Source organism: Pseudonaja textilis, chromosome 1 (genome assembly GCF_049901715.1).
Source record: "Pseudonaja textilis isolate UNSWEBS1 chromosome 1, rPseTex1.2, whole genome shotgun sequence".
Taxonomy (NCBI): domain Eukaryota; kingdom Metazoa; phylum Chordata; class Lepidosauria; order Squamata; family Elapidae; genus Pseudonaja; species Pseudonaja textilis.
Window position 1 is genome coordinate 322,786,023 of NC_141990.1, and position 23,302 is coordinate 322,809,324.

Below are 23,302 nucleotides of genomic sequence, written 5' to 3' on the forward strand. Positions count from 1 at the left end.
TATGTTTTAGTCTCCAGGCCTTTAATCATCCTAGTTGCTCTTTGCACTCTTTCCAGAGTCTCAACATCTAATAGTGTGGTGACCAAAACTGGATGCTGTATTCCAGGTGCGGCCTTAACTAACGTTTTATAAAGCAATACTAAAAATACTTCAAGTGATATCGACTCTGTGCCTCTGCTTACACAACCAAGGATTGTAATTAGCATTTTTGGCTACTATTGACTCATATTTAAGTGATTGTCCATCCACTAAGACTCCACGGTCCCTCTCACGGTTACTGTTTTGGAGCGGGGTTTCACCTAATCTGTACTTGTACGTTTGGTTTTTCCTGCCTAAGTGTAAAACGTTGCTTTTCTCCACCTTCAATTTCATTTTATGGGATAGGGCCCATGGTTCTAGTTACGTTGAACACTCTTCATTGTGAATGAAGGCAAATGTACATGTCCCAGGATGAATGTTGTAGGATCCAATCTGGGTCCGTCACTGGGACCAGAAGTTTTGTCTTCTGAGCTTTTGGACTTGTGCTGGAGCCCATCATCATGGAACTTCTCTCTGGCAGATTCTGTGCGGTTCTCTGTGTGGTGTTTATACGATGCTTGTTGTATGTGGCTTTTTAGATGTTGTGTTGAGGTGTGTTGATGCCAGAGGTGGGGATTCCACTAGTTTGGATCGGTTCGAGCAAACCAGAAGCTAAATTTACCTCAGGTTTGCCGAACCAGTAGTTGAACCGGCTAGCTGGCCCCGCCCACCTCACCGCACCCCTCCACATGGCCTGCTTTGGATGCAGGTAAGGATGCAGGATCCGTGAAGAGGCTCAGGGAGGGTGAAAAACGGGCTGAACCGGAAATTCTGGAAGTCTGGAAATAGGCCCAAGCTCTGTTTTCAAAGGCAGAGGCACTGCGGGCCAGTCCTTTGCTGGTTCCAGGGTGGCCCCATGGCAGGGGTGGGATTCAAAAATCCCAGCAACCAGTTTGCTGCCCAGTTGCTGGGTGGGCGTGGCCATGTGGGCGTGGTCTACCAGAACTTCCGGGAGGGCCATTTTTTCACCTTCCCCAGAGTCCGGAGGCTTCCCTCAGGCCTCTGGGAGGGTGAAAATGGCCTTCTCTGGGCTCTGGAGGCCCCCCAGAAGCTGGAAACAGCCCGTTTCCGGCCTTTTGGTACTTCTGGAAGGCCCGTTTTTCCCTCTCCCAGAACCTCCACACGGACCCTGCACTTTACCTCCATCGAAAATGGGCTGTGTGAAGACTCCTGGGAGGGCGGGGTGGGGTGGGTGGGGCCAGCCGGTTGATTCAAATACCGGTTAGACAAACCAGATGTAAATTTAACATCCAGTTCACCCGAACCGGTCCAAACCGGTAGAATCCTACCCACCCCTCCCCGTGGGTCAGATCTAAGCACCCCTCAGGCCAAATCTGGCCACCTGAGTTACACACACACACACTCACACGTGCTCGCCCCAACAAGAGAAACAGAGAAAGAAGAAAAAAAAGGAGAAACAGCTTCATATAGCAAGAAACTTGATTCCAAAACTGTCAGCATCCAGATTACATGGGATCAAAATACAGCAATAAATCGTATCTGGTATATAGATAAATCAGATATAGAGACACCTCGGATCGATGAGAAGGCTGCTTGTTGACAGAGCAACGGTACAAAAATGCATCGTCTTGTACTTTAGTCTCCAACTAAAATCATGCAGAAAAATAGAAATCGATAGATAAATAATTGACTGATACTTATTCGGGTAGATATCGTAAAACAAAACAAGCAGGTAAATAATACAGTTTGCTCCCTTTCTGAGGAAAAAAAGGGCTCTCCCATCCTGGCATCCGTACAAATTTATAATCCCGGAGTCTGAGCGAACACAAAGCAACATTTGAAAAGCAAAGATCTCTGTTAACAAGATTAAAGGGGGAAAAAAGAAGGAAGGAAAGAGGATTAAGTCAGATTTTGGCTGCTTTTGAGGTTCGAGGCAGGGGGAAAAAATGCAGAGATTTTGATCTTCAGTTCCAGAATCTCCCCCTTTCTGGCCTCTTCAGCCCCACAAAGATACCAAAAGCTTGTAGAAATGGGTTTATCTTGGGAGGAAGGGAGAAGAGGAGGGTAACCTGTATAGATAGCCCTTGAGTTACGACCACAATAATGCCCCAAATTTCCATTGCTAAGCGAGACAGTTGTTAAACGAGTTTTGTCTCATTTTTACGACCTTTCTTGCCACAGTTTTTAAATGAATCACTGCGGCTGTTAAAGTTAGTAATAGTGGTTGTTAAGTGAACCTGGCTTCCCCGTTGCTTGTCTGAAGGTCGTAAAAGGGGACCGCCTAACCCCGGGGTGCTGCAACCATCATAAATATGAGTCAGATAGCCGAACGGCCGAATGTTGATCACGTGGCTGTGGGGAATGCTGGAACGGTTGCAAGTGTGAAAAACGTTCGTAAGCCCCTTTTTTCAGAGCCGTTGTAACTTCGGACAGCCACTCAATGAAATGGTCACCTAGTTACTATCTTTGAAAACATTTATGGAATGCAGTTGTGGTTTGCAAACTGCCGCACTGTTGGCAACTCTAAAAAGACCATAGAAAGATTTTATGAGTTGACAGTAAGTTGAGAACTACCTGTATATAATGCACCAAAAAAGTTGGAAGTCAGTGTCTCTTTTTTTTCTTTACTATTTCTTTTATTGACTTCATTTTTTTATTTTAATTTCTATACCACCCATCTCACCAGGTGGGGCACCAAATTCTCTTTTCTTCTCACCCTCTTTCACATGGACTTTATTTCTATTTGTATCTGAGCTTAGGAAGCTTTGATAAAAATGATGAAATTTCATTCTCGACAAACGGGACAATATGGGCGCAGTCTAGGCCTTTAATGCAAATATATATGTATATGTAATTTGTGTATTTGTAAACAGCAATGGTTCATGCCTAATAGTACCACAACTAACTGTAATGACCTGCTACATATTGACTTTACAGAAGATAACGTAGAAAAGGCACTACGAAACCTAAAACCATCCCTATCTATTGGCCCTGATGGATTATGTGCATACTTCTTATAAAAGCTCTCCTCTGCCATAGCGGAACCCCTAAGCATTATATATGAGATATTTCTCAGAGCCAGCTCCTTACCAAACCTATGGTCCTTAGCTACGGTCATCCCTATCTTCAAAAAAGGTGACCCCAGCCTGGTTGAAAACTACAGACCAATCTCACTGTGTTGTGTCACGTGCAAAGTCATGGAATCATTAACAATTCATCACTCTTCACTTAGAGTCAAAAAACCTACTCTCCAAAAAACAATTTGGTTTCAGGAAAAAATTGTCCTGCAATCTACAACTCCTATACTGCAAAAACATATGGACTACTCTACTTGACCAGGGTAAAGCTATAGATGCAATTTACATAGACTTCTGCAAAGCCTTTGATTCAGTGGTACATGACAAACTACTGTTAAAACTAAACTCTTACAGCATTTCCAGATCCCTCCATAAGTGGGTTACTGTGTTCCTGTCAAACAGGCAACGAATAGTAAAATTAGGGAGTGCTATATCTAACCCTGCTCCAGCTAATAGTGCTCCAAGGCAGCATTTCTAGAACCCACTCTCTTTATATAAATGACCTTTGTGATCACCTTATAAGCAACTGTGTCCTCTTTGCGGATGATGTAAAACTATTCACCACCACCAACAATGCTACTATCCTTCAAAGCAACCTTGATTATGTATCTGAATGGTCAAACATCTGGCAACTCCAAATCTTAACCAACAAATGCTCTGTCCTACACATTGGTAAAAAAAAATCAGTATACCACATACCAAATAGGCAGATATGACCTTGTTGATGACCCTCACTCTGTTAAGGACCTTGGAGTTCTCATATCAAATGACCTAAGCACCAGAGCTCACTGTAACAGCATTGCCAAAAAGGCATTAAGAGTTGTAAAACTAATCATAGGAAGCTTCTCCTCCAGAAATATCAAATTGCTAACTAGAGCATACAAAACTTTTGCCAGACCAATACTCGAATACAGTTTATCAGTCTGGAATCCGCACTGCATATCAGACATTAATACAATCAAGTGAGTCCAGAAGTATTTCATGAGAAATACTGTGTTAGTATTATTATTATTATTATTATTATTATTATTATTATTATTATTATTATTATTATTATTATTATTACTGTGACAGTTGCAGCGTCCCAGAGTCATGTCTGATCCCCTTTTGCGACTTTTTGACAAGCAGAATCAATGGGGAAGCCAGATTCCGCTTAACAACCAGGTTACTAACTGAACAACTGCAGTGATTCCTTTAACCACCACGGCAAGAAAGGTGGTAAAATGGAGCAAAGCTCAAAAAATGTCTTGTTTAGCAATGTAAGTGTTGGGCTCAATTGTGGTCGTAAGTCGAGGACTACCTGTATTTACACAAAGGAGCAAATCTGAGAACTGGATTAAATAAAGAGTGAATTGGAAGACCCACCCAATAAGGGGATTTAGGAATTTCTCCACAGCACACAAAAACCATTGCCTTAAAAAACAGGTATCGATCACAATGTAAGTATATTAATGTACAGTCCTCAGGTTATGACAGCAATGGGGCTGGAATTTCCATCGCTAAGTGATGTCATCATAAAGGGCAACGTTGTGTGACTGCGTTGCTTCACGACAGCAATTCCAGCCCTCCCCTGTTACTGTAATTAAAAGGGGATTGTGGATTATTAAGGGAGGACCTTGTAACTTCCTGCTGGCTTCCAACCAGCAAAGTCAATGGGGAAGCCTGCAGGAAGTCAAAAAGTTTCCAGTCATTTGTAAGCACTCTTGCAGGCGGTTACTGGGTGTGTTGCTGGGTGTGCAAGGTTGGCACAGCACAAGCACAGGACCAGCGTTTGCTGCCTGGTGCATGAGGGTGCAAGCATGGCAGGACTGGGGTGGCTCCTTCCAGGTGTGCCAAGGTGCTCAGATGGGGCGTGCTCCTGCAGTCACCATAGCTGGGCCCCTCAGTGCAAAACAAAACCTCTGGAGTGTGAGTGACTTACCAGAGTGTGACCTTCCCTGCTGGCTTCCCCATTGCCTTTGCTTGTGGGGAGTCAGCAGGGAACATCACAATAGTGATCACATGACCACAGGAGGCTGCAACCATCATAAGTGTGAGCCAGTTGTCGAATGCCCAGATCAGGATCATGTGAGTGGAAGATGTTGGGATAGCCAGAACCTCAAAGGATCACTTTGTTGGGGCCTGTCGGTCATCAGCCCCCTCCAGCAGCCAAGAGAGAGAGAGAGAGAGAGAGAGAGCGCTTGGGCCCTCCGACAGCCCTCCTATGGAGGTCAACAGCCCCCTAGACTGGAGGTGGCTGATGAGGAAGAGGAGGAACAGCTGGGTCCAGTGCATGACACGTGGATGCACGGACAGCAGAGGAGAGGAGAGCAGTGGAAATCTATGGGCCGGTCCTCGGGACGGACGAGCCATCACTGCTAGCGAAGCCACACCCAAGCTCTGGGGATAAAAGGCAGGGGGTGGAGACGAATACATCTGGCAAACAACTATTCATCTCCTAGACAACCAGACTTGTTAGCTTGCTGTGAGAGAAACTTTTTCCCTGGGGTTGCCGGCATTCCTAATAAAGGAATTGGTGATTGAGTACAGAGCGTTTGTCATGGGCCGGAACACACTTGTACAATGCAGTCATAACTTCAAATAGTCACAGAGCAAGTGGTCATTAACTGAGGACTACCCGTATTTCAGATTATGATCCCAATGGTTCTTCTCTTGAGATCCTATCTGGGTATTCATTTATGGGTTGCAAAATAAGGGTTGCTCAGCTATGTTTGCTCAATGGTTCCTTGACTGTGGGCCTAAGGCCACAATCTACCGGCATCTAAGAACAGCATCTACCTACAATTAGGTATTTACAATGAAGGGAACAGATTCTCGGCACAAGAGATGGTTTTGATTTTGAGCCTTAGGAAAACTGAGCCAAAAAAACTCCCCAAATGTTAATATTAGAAAGGAATCACAACTTGAGGGGAAAAAAATTGACTTGTAGAAGGCCTGGAGTTCAATCTTCAGCACTTCCAAAATTTCAACTTGAATGTCCCCGAAGAACAAACTGCAGAGCGGTGTTTTTCAAACTTGACAAATTTAAGATTGTGGACTTCAGTTCCCAGAATTTCTCAGCTTTCATGGCTGGCTGGGGAATGCTGGGAATTGAAGTCCAGCCATCTTAAAGCATTCTGACTGGGGAACTCTGGGAGTTGAAGTCCAGCCATCTTAAAGCATTCTGACTGGGGAACTCTGGGAGTTAAAGTCTAGCCATCTTAAAGCATTCTGACTGGGGAATTTTGGGAATTGAAGTCCAGCCATCTTAAAGCATTCTGACTGGGGAACTCTGGAAGTTGAAGTCCAGCCATCTTAAAGCATTCTGGCTGGGGAATTCTGGGAATTGAAGTCCAGCCATCTTAAAGCATTCTGACTAGGGAACTCTGGGAGTTGAAGTCCAGCCATCTTAAAGCATTCTGACTGGGGAATTCTGGGAATTGAAGTCCAGCCATCTTAAAGCATTCTGACTGGGGAATTCTGGGACTTGAAGTCCAGCCATCTTAAAGCATTCTGACTGGGGAACTCTGGGAGTTGAAGTCCAGCCATCTTAAAGCATTCTGACTGGGGAATTCTGGGAGTTGAAGTCCAGCCATCTTAAAGCATTATGACTGGGGAATTCTGGGAATTAAAGTCCAGCCATCTTAAAGCATTCTGACTAGGGAACTCTGGGAGTTGAAGTCCAGCCATCTTAAAGCATGCTGGCTGGGGGATTCCGGAAGTTGAAAGCAATCCTTCCAGCTGTCAAGTTTGAAAAACACCTCTGTAGAGACTAACACTGATTCTTGCCCCCTTTTGTTTGAACGGAGGGCTGGATGTCTCAGTAAGGACTCTGTTTCCTCAGGTTCACACCATCTGAAGTGCAGATTGAAAGACTCCAAACTCTTAAGGCTGGGAGTGATCTGAGTCTCCGAAGACTCCCCAAAAGCAGAACAGTGCAGGATAAGGCAATTCCGTGAGGCTCACCCAGCCCACTTTTAAAATTATCATTATTTATTATTATTGAGGATTGTCTCTCAGGCCAGGATTATCAAAGCATTTAAAAAATAATAATCATGGCCCCCTCCATATTTTCCTCTTTCCCTTGTTATCTCTCTGTATGTTTTCCTTCATTTGGATCTACTGTCCAGATAGTGCAACATCCATCAGTCCATTTTTTTTGGTCTCCGGGTTGAAAGGTCATATCAGGCATCGCTCCGATTTCTGCAATTCCCCCTGAAGTCAAGCAGAGCAGGGAGGCAAAAGGTCTCTGTCCAATCCCTCACATCTCGCAAAACAGCCTTTCTGAGACAACTGCTGGACTATCAGCTGGGCTTCAGAAGGGCTTCTGGATCCAGCTCCTTCTCCTTGGCCACTTCCTTCAGAAAGCACATGTCGACCCGAAGCTCCCAAATCAGAAACGGGGATTTGCACCTATTGGGGAAGCGAAGGAGTTTCCTGGCTGAAGGAAGCACGTGATCACGTCCCTTTCGCTTGAAAGCCGAGCGGGCTGTTTAAGATTGCCTTCCAATGGATTGCGGCAGAATCGAATGCAACCTGCATGCATCTTCAAGGGATAGATTCTCGGGTTCTCGGCATGCATTTGTTAGGAAGAGGCTCAAAAGCAGGGTGGAAACCTGATTTATTCATGCAGCCACCTCCTGCGCTGAGGAAAACCCATTGGGAGGAACCTTCCTGCTTCCCTTCAAATCCCCCAGGTCCTCTTCCGCTCTACCTCCAACACGGTTAGCGGTGAAAGAAGGTCGGCTCGCAGTGACCAAGGGACACACCTTGACCCAAGAGGCAAAGAATATCCTGACCATCTAAGAACATAGGGTCACAGGGCAAGCGACTTGAGGTTTCATGCAAAAATGCTGGGATGCCCCCTCCATGGACCTCAAACATGCAACACCCATTTTACGGAAACGTTGACTGACCCTGAAGGAATCTGCACGAGCAGGCCTCCAACCACCCCCAACCCCCAGTTTGCAGAGCAGGAAAGAAGCTGACTGGCAGGCCACAGATACCAGAGAGGGGAGGCTTTATAAAAAGGGGAACAAGGAAGTGAGGGGCAGCTCCTTCTCGCCCATCAGAGTGTCCCGTTTGAGACTGCTGCCTTTGTTCACCACTTTGACCTTGAGAGACATTTTCCTCATGTTGCTGAGGCCCAGCCCGTCGAAAAAGAAATCTTCGTTGAAGATGGGGTTGCGGCTGTTCTTGATAATCGTGCTCCGTTGTTTCTGCAGCTTGCCGGGGTTTAAATAGAGAGCAACGCAACAGTTGATGCTCCTGACATCACAGTGCTTGTCGTAGAGGTCTTCGGCGGCCACAACACGCACCCGCAGCCGGGCATTGGACGGGTTGTACTGGACCACTAAGCGGATGCTGCCTCCTTTGCTAAAACTGAGCACGTGTTCCTTGTGAAATCTGTCTTGGGAGTCCGCAGCGGTGAGGGGCTGTGGTTGCAACCCGCCGATGGCTCCCCCGGTTGGAGGAGTTGCACAGCGCATGCGGCGCTGGGAACTGGGACTGGTGTCAGCCGAACTGTCGTCAGTGGACAGGGAACTGTTGCGAGCCACTGAGTGTTTGAGTTTGATGACCTTAGATTGACTCTCCTGGCTGAAGATCTTGAGAAGGGACACCGACCTCGACAGCAACGGGGAACCGAAGGGAGAGGACTCCGCAGAGGAGCAGGTGTCGCTCTCCCCTCCACTGAAGTAACGGTAGGGATTCATGAGGGACATACTGATGTCCGAGGGGTTGAGGTGAGCGCTCTCTCCATTGGTCTTGCTCCCTCCTGAGGTGGACTTCCGTTGAGAACTGGGCGAGGAGGACTGGGATGGGCACAGGCTGGTGTGCTCGCTGTGGAAAAGAGATTCCTTACGGCGCGTGTGAGGACTTTCCATCAGCGTCGCGAAGCCGTACGAGGTCTGCGCTTTGGGGACATACGGCAGCGACATGGCTGTCTGGGACTGTGGGTCTGCATTGGTACTGTAGTCCTCCTCAGACATCCACTCATCTGCGCTCTCGATCTGGATGATGTGTCGACTGGCAGCTTTCAAAAGATTCTTGCTCTCCGAGACAGCCTTCACGGGCAAACGAGGGCTCCGCGGGGTTTTGCGGGCAGATAAATTCTGCTCGGAAGCCGAAGTGCCCAGATTGGGTTTGGTGTTCCCTTCCTCTGCCTCAGGAGGCACCGTTGGCAACTTGGGAGGAATGAAAAAATCCGGGATTTTATCTGGCGTCAGGACATTGCTGTACAATGGTCCTTTGGACTTATCTGCTGAGTCACTAGCGCGAGAACCGCTATTGTCCACTGAGCCCCGGATTTTCTCTAAAAGCCACATTCTGAGTCTGTTTCTTCTACTGGTTCAGGAAGAGACCGACAACAGCAAATGCCTGGAAGATAAAAGAAAAGAAAATAGAGTGAGTTTCTTACCCTACCCCTTGTACAGAATGGTCTTTTAATTTGCAGATTAGCTATGCTGAGCAGAGAAATAATCTCGTTTTTTTTCATTATAGATTTCAACGGAGGAAAAGAGCATCGGCTTTTGAAATTTCTATCCAAAAAGAAGAGAAAATTTCAGGGGTGGGACATAGCTTTTTAAAACTTATTTCTTGATAAGCATGTTAGGTGGTGGGCAAATCACATGATTCAGGCAATTCAAATGAATATAAAGATTTATACTCTCTACAAAAACCTGAGCTACTAAAGGTCAAGGGAAATGTGTGGGAATTAAAAAGGCATTCTAAGTGGCTGGACTTAAGATTTCTTGCAGGCACAGGGACTCATGACTGATGATGCGTTTGACTCTTCCCTTCGGCTCAACTTGGTCACCTCTTTGCATAGCAGTAGCACTTAAACTTATCACTTTATAGTGCTTTACAGCCCTCTCTAAATGGATACAGGGGTCAGTATATTGCCCCCAACAATCTGGGTCCTCATTTCACCAACCAATCAAACTCTTGGCTCTGGGCAGAGTTTGCCTTCAATACTGCATTCTAACCATAGGGCCACCGCAGTGATGCATGCAGTGGTGGGCTGCAACCAGTTTAACAACCAGTTCTGTGAACGCACGTTTCGTGCACGCAGCAGTCAATAAAACGTCCATTTGAACCTCTCCAGCTCACCTTCTAGCCTTCCCCGATATAAGTAGAACAGCTGAGGTGCAGTAATCCACTTTGCCACACAAAATCAGCTGAGCTGCGAAAGAAGGAAGTGTAAGGCAAGGCGGGTGAGCAGGGGCCGACTGATCGTCATTCGTATCGGTTCACTAGAACCGGAGTGAAGTGGCAGCCGCTCACCACTGGACCTATGATGCCGTAGCCAGGGCTTGCATGTTCTATTTCTCATTGTAGCGTCATTTCTCCAGGGGCCTGTAAGTTCCCAGAATTCCCATATTCCCATTCAGAGAGTGCTTCTGTGGGAAAACCCCTGAAGAACAAGGACCGCCCAATTGGATGTTTTTAAAAAGAGACTGGACAGCCATGGGTCTAAAATGGTACAGGGCCATGATGGTGAACCTATGGCAGGCATGCCAGAGGTGGCAGGCAGAGCCCTCTCTCTGGGCACGCGAGCTGTCACCCCAGCTCAGGTCTCTGCCATACCTGCGCGGGGTGCAGGGCGCATGCGCAAGGAAGGGCACACACACACAAAGGTCACATGTGCATGTGCAGGGGGAGTGACGGGTCACACGTGCATGCGTGGGGGTTGCACGTACATGTACAGGTCGCGGGGGGTCACTCACACCTGCGTGGGGGCAAGTATGTGTTGCATTTTGAGGACGCGTGTGCTTGCGCATTGGGCACCAGGTGCCAAAAAAGGTTAGCCATCCCTGGTATCGGGTTTCCTGCCTGAGCAGAGGGCTGGACTAGAAGACCTCCAAGGTTCCTTTCCAACTCTGTTATTCTTATTCTGACTGTTTTGCCCGCAAACTCGATGGAGGTCACAAGAACGTAATCCTACCACTCTGCGCTGCACGAATGGGGGCCACACTTGGAATACTGCATCCGGTTCTGGTCAACACGATCCAGAAAAGATACTGAGGCTCCGAGATGTGCCATGAAGAGCCACAAAGATGATTAAGGGTCGAGCATAAAATGCATGATGATTGGTTAAGGGAAGTAAGGTATTCATACAGGGCCGTTAAACTGGATTTCAAGGACCAGCAAATCAGCATTGTAGTTCTGTTCTACGGGCTGGCCTGGGGCAGGGGGAGAGGTGGGATCGACCCCTCCTGCAGCACTCTGCCAGCCAAAATGGGGCGGGGAGGGCACACACAGCTCCCCTACACCCTATTCTCATCCTGGACAGCCTCCCGCACCAGTCTGCCAGACAAAAGGGATCGCATGGGGTGCCAACTCATAAAATATTTCTCCGGTCTTTTGGAGTTGCCAGCAGAAAGAGAGTGGCGGAGCAGTGTAGCAGCTTGCCAAACCGAAACTGCACTCCATCAATGTTTTCACAGATAGTTTCTAGGCGACCGAAGTTTCTGCCGCGCAAAATTCTAACTGGAGAGCGTGACTGATGACTCTGGGCTATGGATGTGTCCCGTTGGAGGATATGAATTATGATACACCCAGGGAGTGCGAGAAAACCAGGGTCAAGGGTGACAATGAGCGATGTGTCTCAGAGTCAGCTACACTCAGGTAGCACTGGCATGTTTACTCCTAATAAATCTTCTTTGAAGCTTTGAAAATCCAGCTAGAGACTCGTGATTTAAATGGAGGTAACTACCAGAGCCCTGACACTGGGCCTGCGTGATCCCCTATGCCCCAGAGGCACTGCAGGCCAGTCCTTTGCTATTTCCAGGCCAAATTTAAGCACCTTTGAGTTTGACACCCCTACATTAGTATAATGAAGATAAGGCTCTTAGTAGAGTCAGTGATAACACTCTTCCAATACAGGCAAGTCCTCGAGCTACGGCCACAATTGAGCCCAAAATGTGGGTTGCTAAGCGAAACATTGGTTAAGTGAATTTTGCCCCATTTTACAACCTTCCTTGCCGCCGTTGTGAAGTGCATCACTGCAGTTGTTAAATGGGAACCACGGTTGTTTAGTGAATCCGACTTCCAACCATGGACTGGTCAGAAGTTCACAAAAGCTGGTGACATGACTCCAGGACCACTGAAACCGTCACAAATGTGAGTCCGTTGCCAAGCAACGTGACCAAAATGGGGATGCTGCAATGGTCATAAGTATGAAAAAAAACAAACCCAGCCCCAAGTCACTCTTTTCAGTGCCCTTGCAATTTTGAACAGTCACTAAGCGAATGGTTGTAAGTCGAGGACTATCCATACAGATTCCACTTATGACTGGTTGCTTAGTGACCATTCAAAGTTACGACAGACCTACCTTGGGGCTACTTAACAACTTAGATTCAGAATTCCAACAGTGGGGGGAGACCCTAGAGGTCATGTGCATAAGATGTAATTCAGCCAGTTCTGACCAGTTCTGGAGAACCGGTAGTGGAAATTTTGAGTAGTTTGGAGAACCAGTAAATACCATATCTGATTGGCCCCACCCCATCTATTTTCTGCCTCCCGTTGAGTCCCAACTGATCAGCTGGGTCTCCTTTGGTTGCCCTGCACAGGAGAACGGAGCTGGAAAGCAGGTTAGTCGGGTGGGGAGAGAATGGAGATTTTGGCAGTATCCTTTCCCCATGACCACCAAGCCACGTCCACACAACCAGTAGTAAAAAAAAAAATTGAATCCCACCACTGGTCATGGGATCAAACTTTAGGTGTTTGGAAACACGGCCACATAGCTTTGTAGCATCCCATGGTTAAGTGAGCACATTTTATGACAGTTTTGCTGAAAACCGGCAAAACCACGCCCATAATAATGAACCACCGATTTGCTTAATGACTACAGCATTCCCTTAATGACCAGGATGTCAGACTTGGAAGCTACTTTGTACTTGGAAGCTTCAAGGCTGCCACATTCAGTGCCTGAGGGAATTTGGGAGGGGGGATTTCATAGAGAGGTGGAAGATAAGACACAACAACATTCCTTTCTCAGAAAGTCAAGGACAAGCCGCCCTGCAACCTGGAGGGGAGTGTCTGGAGGGATGTCTCCAGTTGGGGCAAAGATTTGATTGGGCCATGTGATCGACTGATGGATGCAGGGGAGGGTTCTTTGAATTTCTGTTGGGAAGGGAAAAACACAGAATTCTCAGATTGGGGTTTTCCCAGATGTGACAATAAAATGAAACTTTGAGGAATTGTTTGTCTCGAAGTTTATTGGTTTGGAGTTTGTTAGTTGGAACACTGGCACAGGGTGTTATTTAACAGCAGCAGTGATTCACTTAACAACTGCCATGAAGAAGGCTGTCATGCCCCTGTTAGAATCTGACTCTGAGGGAGAGGAGGAACAGCTGAGAGGGAGTGGGAGCGTGGCTCCGGAGGTTGTAGAGGAAACTGGGGAACGGCACAGGTCGGCTGGGCATTCAGAGGAAGCCCCAGGCCCATCTCCTCTTCATCCTAGGGCATGCAGGGAGGAGCGCATAAGGGAGAAACGTGAATGGCGTGGTCTACGGGGGAGGAAAGGGCCTTGATCCCCTCATGGGCTGCAGCTGTGAAGACTGTTTAGAAGGACAAACTGCGCATGGGCCAGTGCTGGGAGCAAAGGATGAAAATATTCCTAGTTTGTGAGTTCTTATCTGAGTTCTGGAGTCATTCCCAGTGTGTGTATTTCGATATCTGTGGATGTCTTCAAGCCCTTATCCTGCCTTGTCTCATTAATTGCTTCAGTGTGGTTAGTGTTGTTGTTTTTTTCTATTTATAATTTTTATATATATATTGAATTTGCATGGACTTTCTTCCTTTTCGCAACTGTTTGTGGGGGAGTTTTTCTCCAGTCAATGATACTTGGATCTTTGAAGCCAAGTTGAAGGAATTAAATCGCCTGTTTTTGTGACTTTGTTGCTTTTGTCTCCCACCCTGGGTCATCACAAAGGTCATGAAATCAGATTGGGGATGTGACCACTCCATTTTATGACTATCTTGAATTAGGGCCGTGATTGGCAGGTTTCATTATGGTCATACATTGAGGACTTGAAAACCTGCCACAGGGAAGAGAATGTCACTTTATTCTCCACAGCACCCGACGACAGCACAAGAAGCAGGGGTGGAAGTTTGTCAGAGGCAACCTGGAAATAAGAAGGAATTTCCTGATGGTGGAAACTACAGTAATCCTTGACTTACAGCCGTTTGCTTAGTGATTGTTCAAAGTTACAATGGCACTGAAAATGGACTTATGTCCATTTTTCACACTTAATGATCATTGCAATATCCCCCTGATCACGTGATCAAAATACAGGTGCTTGGCAACTGACTCACATTTATAACAGTTGCACTGTCCCCGGACTTACGTGATCCCCTTTTGCGACCTTCTGACAAGCAAAGTCAGCAGGGAAGCCAGATTCACTTAACAACCGTGTTACCAACTTAATGGCTGCAGGGATTCACTGAACAAAGGCGGGAAGAAAAGTTGTAAAAATTGGTCAAAAAAACTCACTTAACAGTTTTCTCACTTAGCAACTTACATTTTGGGCTTCACGGTGGTCATAAGTTGAGGACTATTTCTGTTAAGTAGTTAAGTTGAGGACTACTTGTGTTAATAATGGATGGAATTTCAGAGAAAGACCCAGGCCCATCCCCTCTTCATCCTAGGGCATGCAGGGAAGAGCGGATAAGGGAGAAATCTGAATGGTGTGGTCTATGGGGGAGGAAAGGGCCTTGATCCCCTTCATGAGCTACAGCTGTGAGGACTGTTTAAAAGGACAAACTGCGCAAAAAAAGGACAAACTCAACCTGGAAATGAGAAATTTTCTGACAGTGAGAACAATCAGCCAATGGAACAGAAGTTGCCCTTGGAAGTTGTGGGAGTTTCATCACTTGAGACTTTCAAGAAGAGACTGGACTGCCCTCTGTCAGAAATGGTCTAGGGTCTCCTGCTTGGGCGGAGGTTGGACTAGATGACCTACAAGGTCCCTTCCAACTCTATTCATCTATAATCTATGTGTAAAATGTGGATGCTCCATCCCTGGAGGTTTTCCAGAAAAGATTGGACAATCATTTTTTGTCCGGGATGGTATTAGGCCGCATGCCTTGGACAGAGTGGGTTGGACTAGATGACCTCCAAAGGACCCTCCGGCTCCGTGATTCTATGTGAATCCCCCCAAAAATTCATTAGCTCTAAAGTTAAACCTCTCATCCTTCAATGATACAGGAGCTTCTGTCTGCGCATGATGTTAAATCTCCCCAAATTACATAACAGAACATCTGATTCTAAGCGATGAACACAGCCAAGCTGGCAGGCAAATAATCTACTCCTGGAGGCAAAACACCAGTTGAAAAAACAGCAGGCCTTTGGATGGCTCCACATATAACTCTCAGGCGCACGAGCGGAAGCTCAGATGTTGCTTCAGCAATGTTTGGAAATAAACTTGAGAGTTTCCCTGGCAGATTCGCCCAACGCACGTAATCAGATCAGGGACAACTGCAGGTTTATACAACATAGTCAGCCGGGCTAGGATTGAACTAATTTTTTTTTTCTTAAGTGAATCTTGGGCAAATCCAGTTTGATCACGGTTTAGACTTTAGAGCAAGGGTCTTCAAACTTGACAGCTTGAAGACTTGTGGACTTCAACTCCCAGAATTCCTCCTCCAGTCAAGTTAGCTCAGGAATTCTGGGAGTTGAAGTCTGCAAGTCTTCAAGCTGTCAAGTTTGAAGACCCCTGGTCTAGCATGGGGGTTTTCAATGTCGGCCATTTTAAGACTTGTGGACTTCAACTCCCAGAATTCCTGAGCTAACATGACTGGAGGAGGAATTCTGGGAGTTGAAGTCCGCAAGTCTTAAAGCTGTCAAGTTTGAAGACCCCTGGTCTAGCATGGGGGTTTTCAATGTCGGCCATTTTAAGACTTGTGGACTTCAACTCCCAGAATTCCTGAGCTAACATGACTGGAGGAGGAAGTCTCCTGGTGATTGGCTCAGTCACCCAGCCAGCTTTCATGGCTAAGGCAGGACTAGAACTCAACAACTCCTGGTGATTGGCCCAAACTCACCAAGCTGGCTTTCATTACTAAGGCGGATTGGAAGACTGCTATCACATCACCCCTAGTCCTTATTTTCATTCCTGCAACTGTTCTATGTTTTAGCCTCCAGTCCCCTAATCATCTGTTAAGGTCGTCAAGAATATGTTAATTTGCATTTGGATTATCAGCTGCTCAGCATTAAATGGGAGGAGTGTTAAGGTAATGAAGATTGAATAGCTGACCAACTGCTGTAAGGCTGTAAGCCAAGATGATTAACTGTGGATGAGTCAGCAGAGTACTGCCACTTTAAGAAGCTATCTATACAAGGGAGGCTATGTGAGGGTGTCTCTCTCTCTCTCTCTTGTCATGTTCTATCTCCATTGTAGTTCTCAGTGTAGAATTGATGATTGATTGCTGGCATTTGCCTGACACATGCATGTATATAGTCTTGTATATAAACCACTGTTAAAAGACAAAGCCTCTGTGTCCTGTGTTTTGCTCCTGAGTTGTCTCACAATAATGTGGTCACATTGCAAACACTCTGACATCATCTTTGTTGTTCTTCTCTGCACTCTTTTCTAGAGTCTCAACATCTCTTTTAGATCCCGGTGATGATATAAAAGCTGAAAAAAGGAGGCAACCAAAGCTTCCCACCACAACAAGGCACAAAAATCAGAGCAAAATTCTCCAAAGGTTAACATTAGTAAGAGGTTCTGTTATGGTTGACCAAGTACCTCCAAAGATTGGTAGGTGTGAGAATTCCCAGTATGACAATGAGACTGTCAGATCTGATTGTGAATCCGAGCACAAGGGAGGTGGGAGAAAACATAGGATCCAAGAAGTGATTGTCTCATTAGAAGGAGAATCTCCTGGAAAAAACATCTACCATCAACTCTGCAAAAGAGTGAGAAGACCACCAAGATGTGACCCAATCAAGTGCCTAGCCCATAACCAATGTTTATCCACCTCAGCAACTTGAAGATATGTGGACTTCAATTCCCAGAATTCCCACGCTGGCTGAAGGAATTCTGGGAGTTGAAGTCCACACATCTTCAAGTTGTTGAAGTCAAAAAAACACTGATCTACACAAACAAGATTGGTGACAATAGTTGGGAACAGAACCAGCAGTGATGAAGGTACTGGAACATGCCCGCCAAATCCTCCTCAAAATAGCTTGTGAAGACAATCAGAAGACAAATGAAAGATCAGCTGTGGTAGGGTAATGCTCTCAAGATTTTTAGATGCAAAAAGGAATCAGAGACATGGATCGGTAACCTGAACACAAAGAAGGTTCCAAGGAGGACAAAAGACTAAGAAAATTGTAATTAAAAGAGTCCAGAAAGCAACCAAGATAATTTCTGAGAGAAAAGGTGTTAGAAGAATTGGGAGGGAGGGAGGGAGGGAGGGAGGGAGGAAGGAAGGAAGGAAGGAAGGAAGGAAGGAAGGAAGGAAGGAAGGAAGGAAGGAAGGAAATGGGAGGGAAGGAGGAAGGACGGAAGGAAATGGGAGAGAGGAAGGAAAGAAATTGGAAGGAGGGAGAAAGGAAGGAAGAAGGAAGGAGGAGGAGGAAGGAAGTGGGAGAGAGGAAGAAAGGAAATGGGAAGGAGGGAGGAAGGAAGTGGGAGGGAGGAAAGAAGGAAGAAAATGGGAGGGAGGGAGGGAAGGAGGAAGGAGAAAGGAAGAAGGAAGGAAGGAAAACGATCAGTAGGAGAAGTATTTAAGAAGAATCTTTCCCGTTTGTCAAATTCTTCCTCCTTGCCTTAAACCCAAAGTTTCTAACCTTGACACCTTTAAGATATATAGACTTCAGTTCCCAGAATTCCTCAGTCAACCATGCTGGCTGGAAAATTGTGGGAATTGAAATCTACGCATCTTCAAAGTTGTCGAAGTTGAGAAACACTGCCTTAGCCTTTTGTACGACTCATCTCACGAAGCCATCATACAGTATAGGCTAGCAGTTGGTCTTTTGCGTAAACACAGTCTTGAGGTTGTTGTTATTAAACAGCAAAGCGCAAAAAAAAAAAAAAACCAGTCTAGAGAACCAGCAGGGAAAAGAAAAAAAATAAAGAGAATAATTATGCTGCACAGTTAAGAAGGAAAGCCTAGATATATTAGGGTGATATGACAAGAAAGAAAAAAAGAAAGGTAATTAAGAGAGCAAAGAGATCCATATATATATAGAAATGGAAAATTAAGTCATGCTTGTCATTAAATCTAGATACACAGAAACACGCCGCTTCGTCTTCTTATTTTTGGAAAACAGAGTCACTTCAGAAATAATTAAGAGACTCATATCTTGGATCCATTGCTTGTATCCAGGCGGACAAGTTTTATTCCAGTTATGTAAAATTATCCCCTTGGCTGAGTCCCAGGGTTTTTTTGGGTAGCCAAACTCTTCATGTGATGGCAAATGCCATATTTTAGGAACGTCGTTCTAGATCACCTCATGGCCCTTAGTTACGTCGTCCCATTTTTTTTTATTGACGTAGGTAGAGATTTGAAAGCCAGACAAGGCAAGAGCTGGAAGACACCAGATGAGATGAGTCAAAGAATATTCAGATGCTTACCTTCCTTAAATTAATGCTCATCCCTTTTTTAAATAGAACAAAATACCAGAGTTGGAAGGAACCTTAGAGGTCTTCTAGTCCAACTCAAGCAGGAGACCCTAGGCCATTCCAGACAAATAGCTGTCCAATCTCTTCTTAAAAATCTCCAGTGATGGAACAGCCACAGCTTCCCGTGGCAAGTCGTTCCACTGGATCCAGTTTTGGTCACCACATTTTTAAAAAGATGTTGAGGCTCTAGAAAAAAAAGTGCAGAGAAGAGCAACCAGGATGATGAGGGCACTGGAGGTTCAAACATATGAAGAACAGTTACAGGAACCGGGCATGGCTAGTCTGGTGAAGAGAAGGACTAGGGGAGACAGGATAGCAGTCTTCCAATATTTGAGGGGCTGCCACAGAGAGGAAGGGGAGTCAAGCTATTTTTAAAGCACCCAAAGACCAGACAAGGAACAATGGATGGAAACTGATCCAGGAGAGATTCAACCTGGAAATAAGGAGAAATTTTCTGACAGTGAGAACAATCAACCCAAGGAACAGAAGTTGCCTTCAGAAGTTGTGGGAACTTCATCACTGGAAGCCTTCAAGAGGAGACTGGATTGCCATTGTCAGACATGGTATAACATCTCCTGTTTGGAGGGGGTGGGGTTGGACTAGATGGTCTACAAGGTCCCTTCCAACTTTGTTAATTTGTTTATAGGAAATTTCTCCTTAGTTCTAGGTTGCATCTCTCCTTGATTAGTTTCCACCCATTGCTTCTGGTTCTCTTCAGGTATTTTGGAGAATAGTTTGACTCCCTCTTCTTTGTGGCAGTCCCTGAAATATTGCAAGACTGGCATCATGTCACTCTTTGCATTAAACGAGACATACCCAATTCCTGCAACCATTTCTTCATATGTTTTAGCCTCCAGTCCCCTAATCCTTTTTTTTGCTCTTCTCGGCACTCTTTCAAGGGCGAGGGTCCCCAATCCTGGTCCGTAGACTGACACCAATCTACAACAAGCCAACAACCTGGCTGCACAAACAAGCCAAGTCCCATCCATGGGATGCAAAACCACACACCCCTCTGGTCTGCAGAAAAACCTTTCGCCATGGAACCGGCCCAAGGGTGGGCTTTAAAAAAAATTAGCAGCCGGTTCTCTGCTTGGTTGCTGGGTGGGCATTGGTTATGGTGGCCGCGGCCTAGTCAGCCTCCTGCACCATGGCGGGGGTGGGGGTGTATTTTTGCTTTCCTCAGACTCTAGAGGCTTTCCTTGAGCCTCCAGGAGAGCAAAAATGGCCTCCCCGAGCTCCGGATGCCAGAAATGGGCCTGATTCCAGCCTTCCAGAATGTCCAAGAGGCCCATTTTCCGCCCTCCCCGGGCTCCGGAGGCTCTCCGGAAGCCGGAAGTGGACCCATTTCTGGTCTTCCCAAGCTTCCGGTAGGCCCATTTTTCACCCTCCCCCGAGCCTCCACACAGGCACTTACGTAGCATTAGCATCCAGTTTGTCCGAACCGGTGCGAACCGGTAGCAGCCCACCCCCTGAACCAGTCCCTGGTGCTCAAATGGTTGCCGGCGGCTGTTCTAGGGTCTCTGGGGAACACGATACCCCCAAAAAAGATGTTAAGACACGTACACATCCCCAAAAAGGATGCAGAGAAGAGCAACAAAGATGATTAGGGAACTGGAGTCTAAAACATACAAAGAACATTTGCAGGAATTGAGTGTGTCTGTTTTAATGAAGAGAAGGACGGGGCGGTGGGGGGGTTGATATAATAACGGTCTTCCAATATTTTAGGGGGGAACAACCTATTCAGTATAAGAAGGAAGAGGGGGAAGCTTATTAAAGAGAGATCTAACCTGGACTTAAGAAATTTCCTGGCAGGTAGAACAATTAATCAGCACCCAGAAATTGTGGGTGCTCCAACACTGGAGGTTTTTAAGAAGAAATTAGCTACTTGTCTGGAATGGTATTGGGTTTATTGCTTGAGCAGGGGGTTGGACTAGAAGACCTCCAAGGTCCCTTCTGACCCTGTCATTCTCTAAATCATTGAGCTTAGAAGCTTCATACTCTGCTGGATCCAGAGAAAGCTCTTTGTCTTTGCCGAAACTTCTCCCTTACCTATGACTAAGCCTTTTCTGACAAGCTTTTGCTTCTTCGGGGAGGTGGACAGATTCCTTCCACACTTTCGCTTACCTCCTTCCCACCTTCCTTATCTCTCACCGAGGGGGCGGAAAAAAATCGATGCTGCCCACAGAAGCTGTGTGTTAAATGTACAGCCAAACTGACCTAAAGCAGCTGGACCCATCCAGCAACACCAGGTGAGGAGAAAAAAAGAGATATTTTGAAGTTGGGGTGGGGAGAATGGAACCCCTTGTTGGGGGGCAGGGGGCTAGGTGGGGTTTCATTCCAAAGGAGATTTAACAGGCAGCAAACAGTCCCAAAAGTCTTTTGGGAACACCAACACAATTGTAAGAACTTAGTAAGGCCACATCTGGAATGCTGCATCCGAATTTTGGTCAACACATTAGAAAAATAAAATGATGTTGGAAAGAGTGCAGGGAAGAACGACAAAGATGAACAGAAGAGAATAACAGAGTTTGAAGGGACCTTGTAAGTCATCTAATCCAACCCCTGACCCAAGCAGGAAGACCCTACACCCATGATGGCGAACCTATGGCACGCGTGCCACAGGTGGCACAAAGAGTCATTTGTGCTGGCCCGCAAGCTCACTGGGTATGCGCGTGTCTCACAGATGATTTTGGGCTGGTTTGAGGCCTTTTTCAGCCTCCCAAAGGCTTGAGGAAGGCTTCTGCAGGCCGAAAACTGGCCCCGTTTCGTCACTTCCTGTTTTTTCCGAAAATACCAGAAGTGACGAAAGAGGGCTAGCTTTCTGCCTGCAGAAGCCTTCCTCAAGCCTTTGGGAGGCCGAAAAAGGCCTGAAAATCAGCTGTGAGGCGCTGTACAGGTAAGGGGACGGCGTGGGTGGGTGGGGATTACGCACACATGCATAGGGAGTGTGGGGGGGCACGCGTTACCTTCTGGGTGCTGGCATGCGAATGCAAGCCTGTGCACAATTTGGGGCACAGGAGCCCCAAAAGTTTAGCCACCACTGCCCTACACGATTTCTGACAAATGGCAGTCTCTCCTTGAAAGCTTCCAGTTGTCTTCTTGAAAGCTTCCAACTCCCACAACTTCTGAAGGTGACTTCTGTCCTGTTGTTTGATTGTTCTCGCTGTCAGAAAATTTCTCCTTATTTCTAGGTTGAATCTCTCCTTGATCAGTTTCCATCTATTGTTCCTTGTCCGGCTTTCGGGTGCCTTGGAAAACAGCTTCTCTGTTGCATATTGGAAGACTGCTATCATGTCTCCCCTGGTCCTTCTCTTCACTAAATTAGCCAGGCCCAATTCCTTCAATACTCTTCATATCTTTTAGCCTCCAGCCCCCTAATCATCTTGATTAAAAAGCCTGGAAGTTAAAGCATATGAAGAATGCTTGAAAGAATGGGGGTATTTTTTAACGTAATGAAAAGAAGGACAAGAGGGGACATGATAGAAGTCTTCCAATATTTGAAGGGCTGCCAGAAAGAAGAGGGGCTATTCAACCTATTCTCCATACCATGAGAAGGTAAGAGAGAAAACAAGGGGTGGAAACTAATCAAGGAGAGAAGCAACCTAGAAATAAAGAGACATTTTCTAACAGTGAGAACAGTTAATCATCGGAATGACTTGACTCCGGAAGTTTGCGGTTGCTCCAACTCTGGGGGGCTTTTAAGAAAAGATTGTTCGAAATGGGTTAGGGTGTCCTGCTTGAGCAGGGGGTTAGACTAGAAGACCTTCGAGGTCCCTTCCCAACTAGGTTAATCTGTTACTGGGACAAGGTTGTTGATTTTTCTCCAGGAATGACCCAGGCAGGTGGTTGGATTTTGCTTCCTCACGGGTTGCTGTTCGCAAAGACTTGAGAAACTGCTGGTAACGCCATCCAAACTGGGGAGGAACCTGCTTCCCAGAACTGGCCATTCAATGACATTTCAATGCAAATTTCCCCAGGGACGCTGGGTATTCCCCCCTTGCTGTCTCCAAAATCTTCTTAATCTTTCCATTTGCAGCTGGAGGCGTTGGATGTTTCAGGTGGAGGAATTGTTCCTCTTCGGCCACGGAATTTTCTTCTCCAGCAGAATACAGGAATTCATTCTCCTCCTCTTTTAATAACCCCACAATCCCTTGCGGGGTGGAATCTGGGCAGCTGAATGGATCTGAGCGTTTACTGGCCAGATGCCTTTCCTGTCGCCAATGCGGAGTATTTTTCAGCAGATATATTCCCCTTGTGCCCAGAGAGAGAAATATCTGCCTGTACCTAGAATCGAACTCAGAAGTAGGAGAATACAGGTACTCCTTGACTTAAAAACAGTTCATTTAGTGACCGTTCAAAGTTACAACGGCACTGAAAAGTGTGACTTATGACCATTTTTCATCCTTATGACCACTGCAACCTCCCCATGAACACATGACCAAAATTCAGACACTTGGCAACCGGCTCATATTTATGACGGTCGCAGCAATCCGAGGTCAAGTGATCCCCATTTGCAAATTCAATGTGGAAGCCAGATTCACTTAACAACCTTGTTATTCACTTAAAAAGTGCAGT

General features: G+C 46.2%; 1 protein-coding gene across 5 annotated transcripts in view; it reads right to left on the bottom strand.

Moving 5' to 3' along the window:
* Positions 1-1,504: 1,504 nt before the first annotated feature.
* C2CD4C (C2 calcium dependent domain containing 4C) overlaps positions 1,505-23,302 on the bottom strand; it is a 29,527-nt gene continuing 7,729 nt past the window's right edge. For 2 of the 5 annotated variants that reach the window (XR_015741299.1, XR_015741295.1), the window contains exons 2-3: positions 7,467-9,473; positions 1,505-7,419 (exon numbers count right to left, since the gene is read on the bottom strand). Coding sequence is in view for 1 of the 5 variants with exons in the window: in XM_026699113.2 (XP_026554898.1) it covers positions 8,117-9,421 (1,305 nt within the window). In the remaining 4 variants the exon portion in view is untranslated. Of the gene's footprint in view, positions 9,474-10,205; positions 10,279-23,302 lie in introns of all 5 variants that reach the window. The other 3 variants (XR_015741298.1, XR_015741297.1, XM_026699113.2) reach the window with 3 other exon arrangements.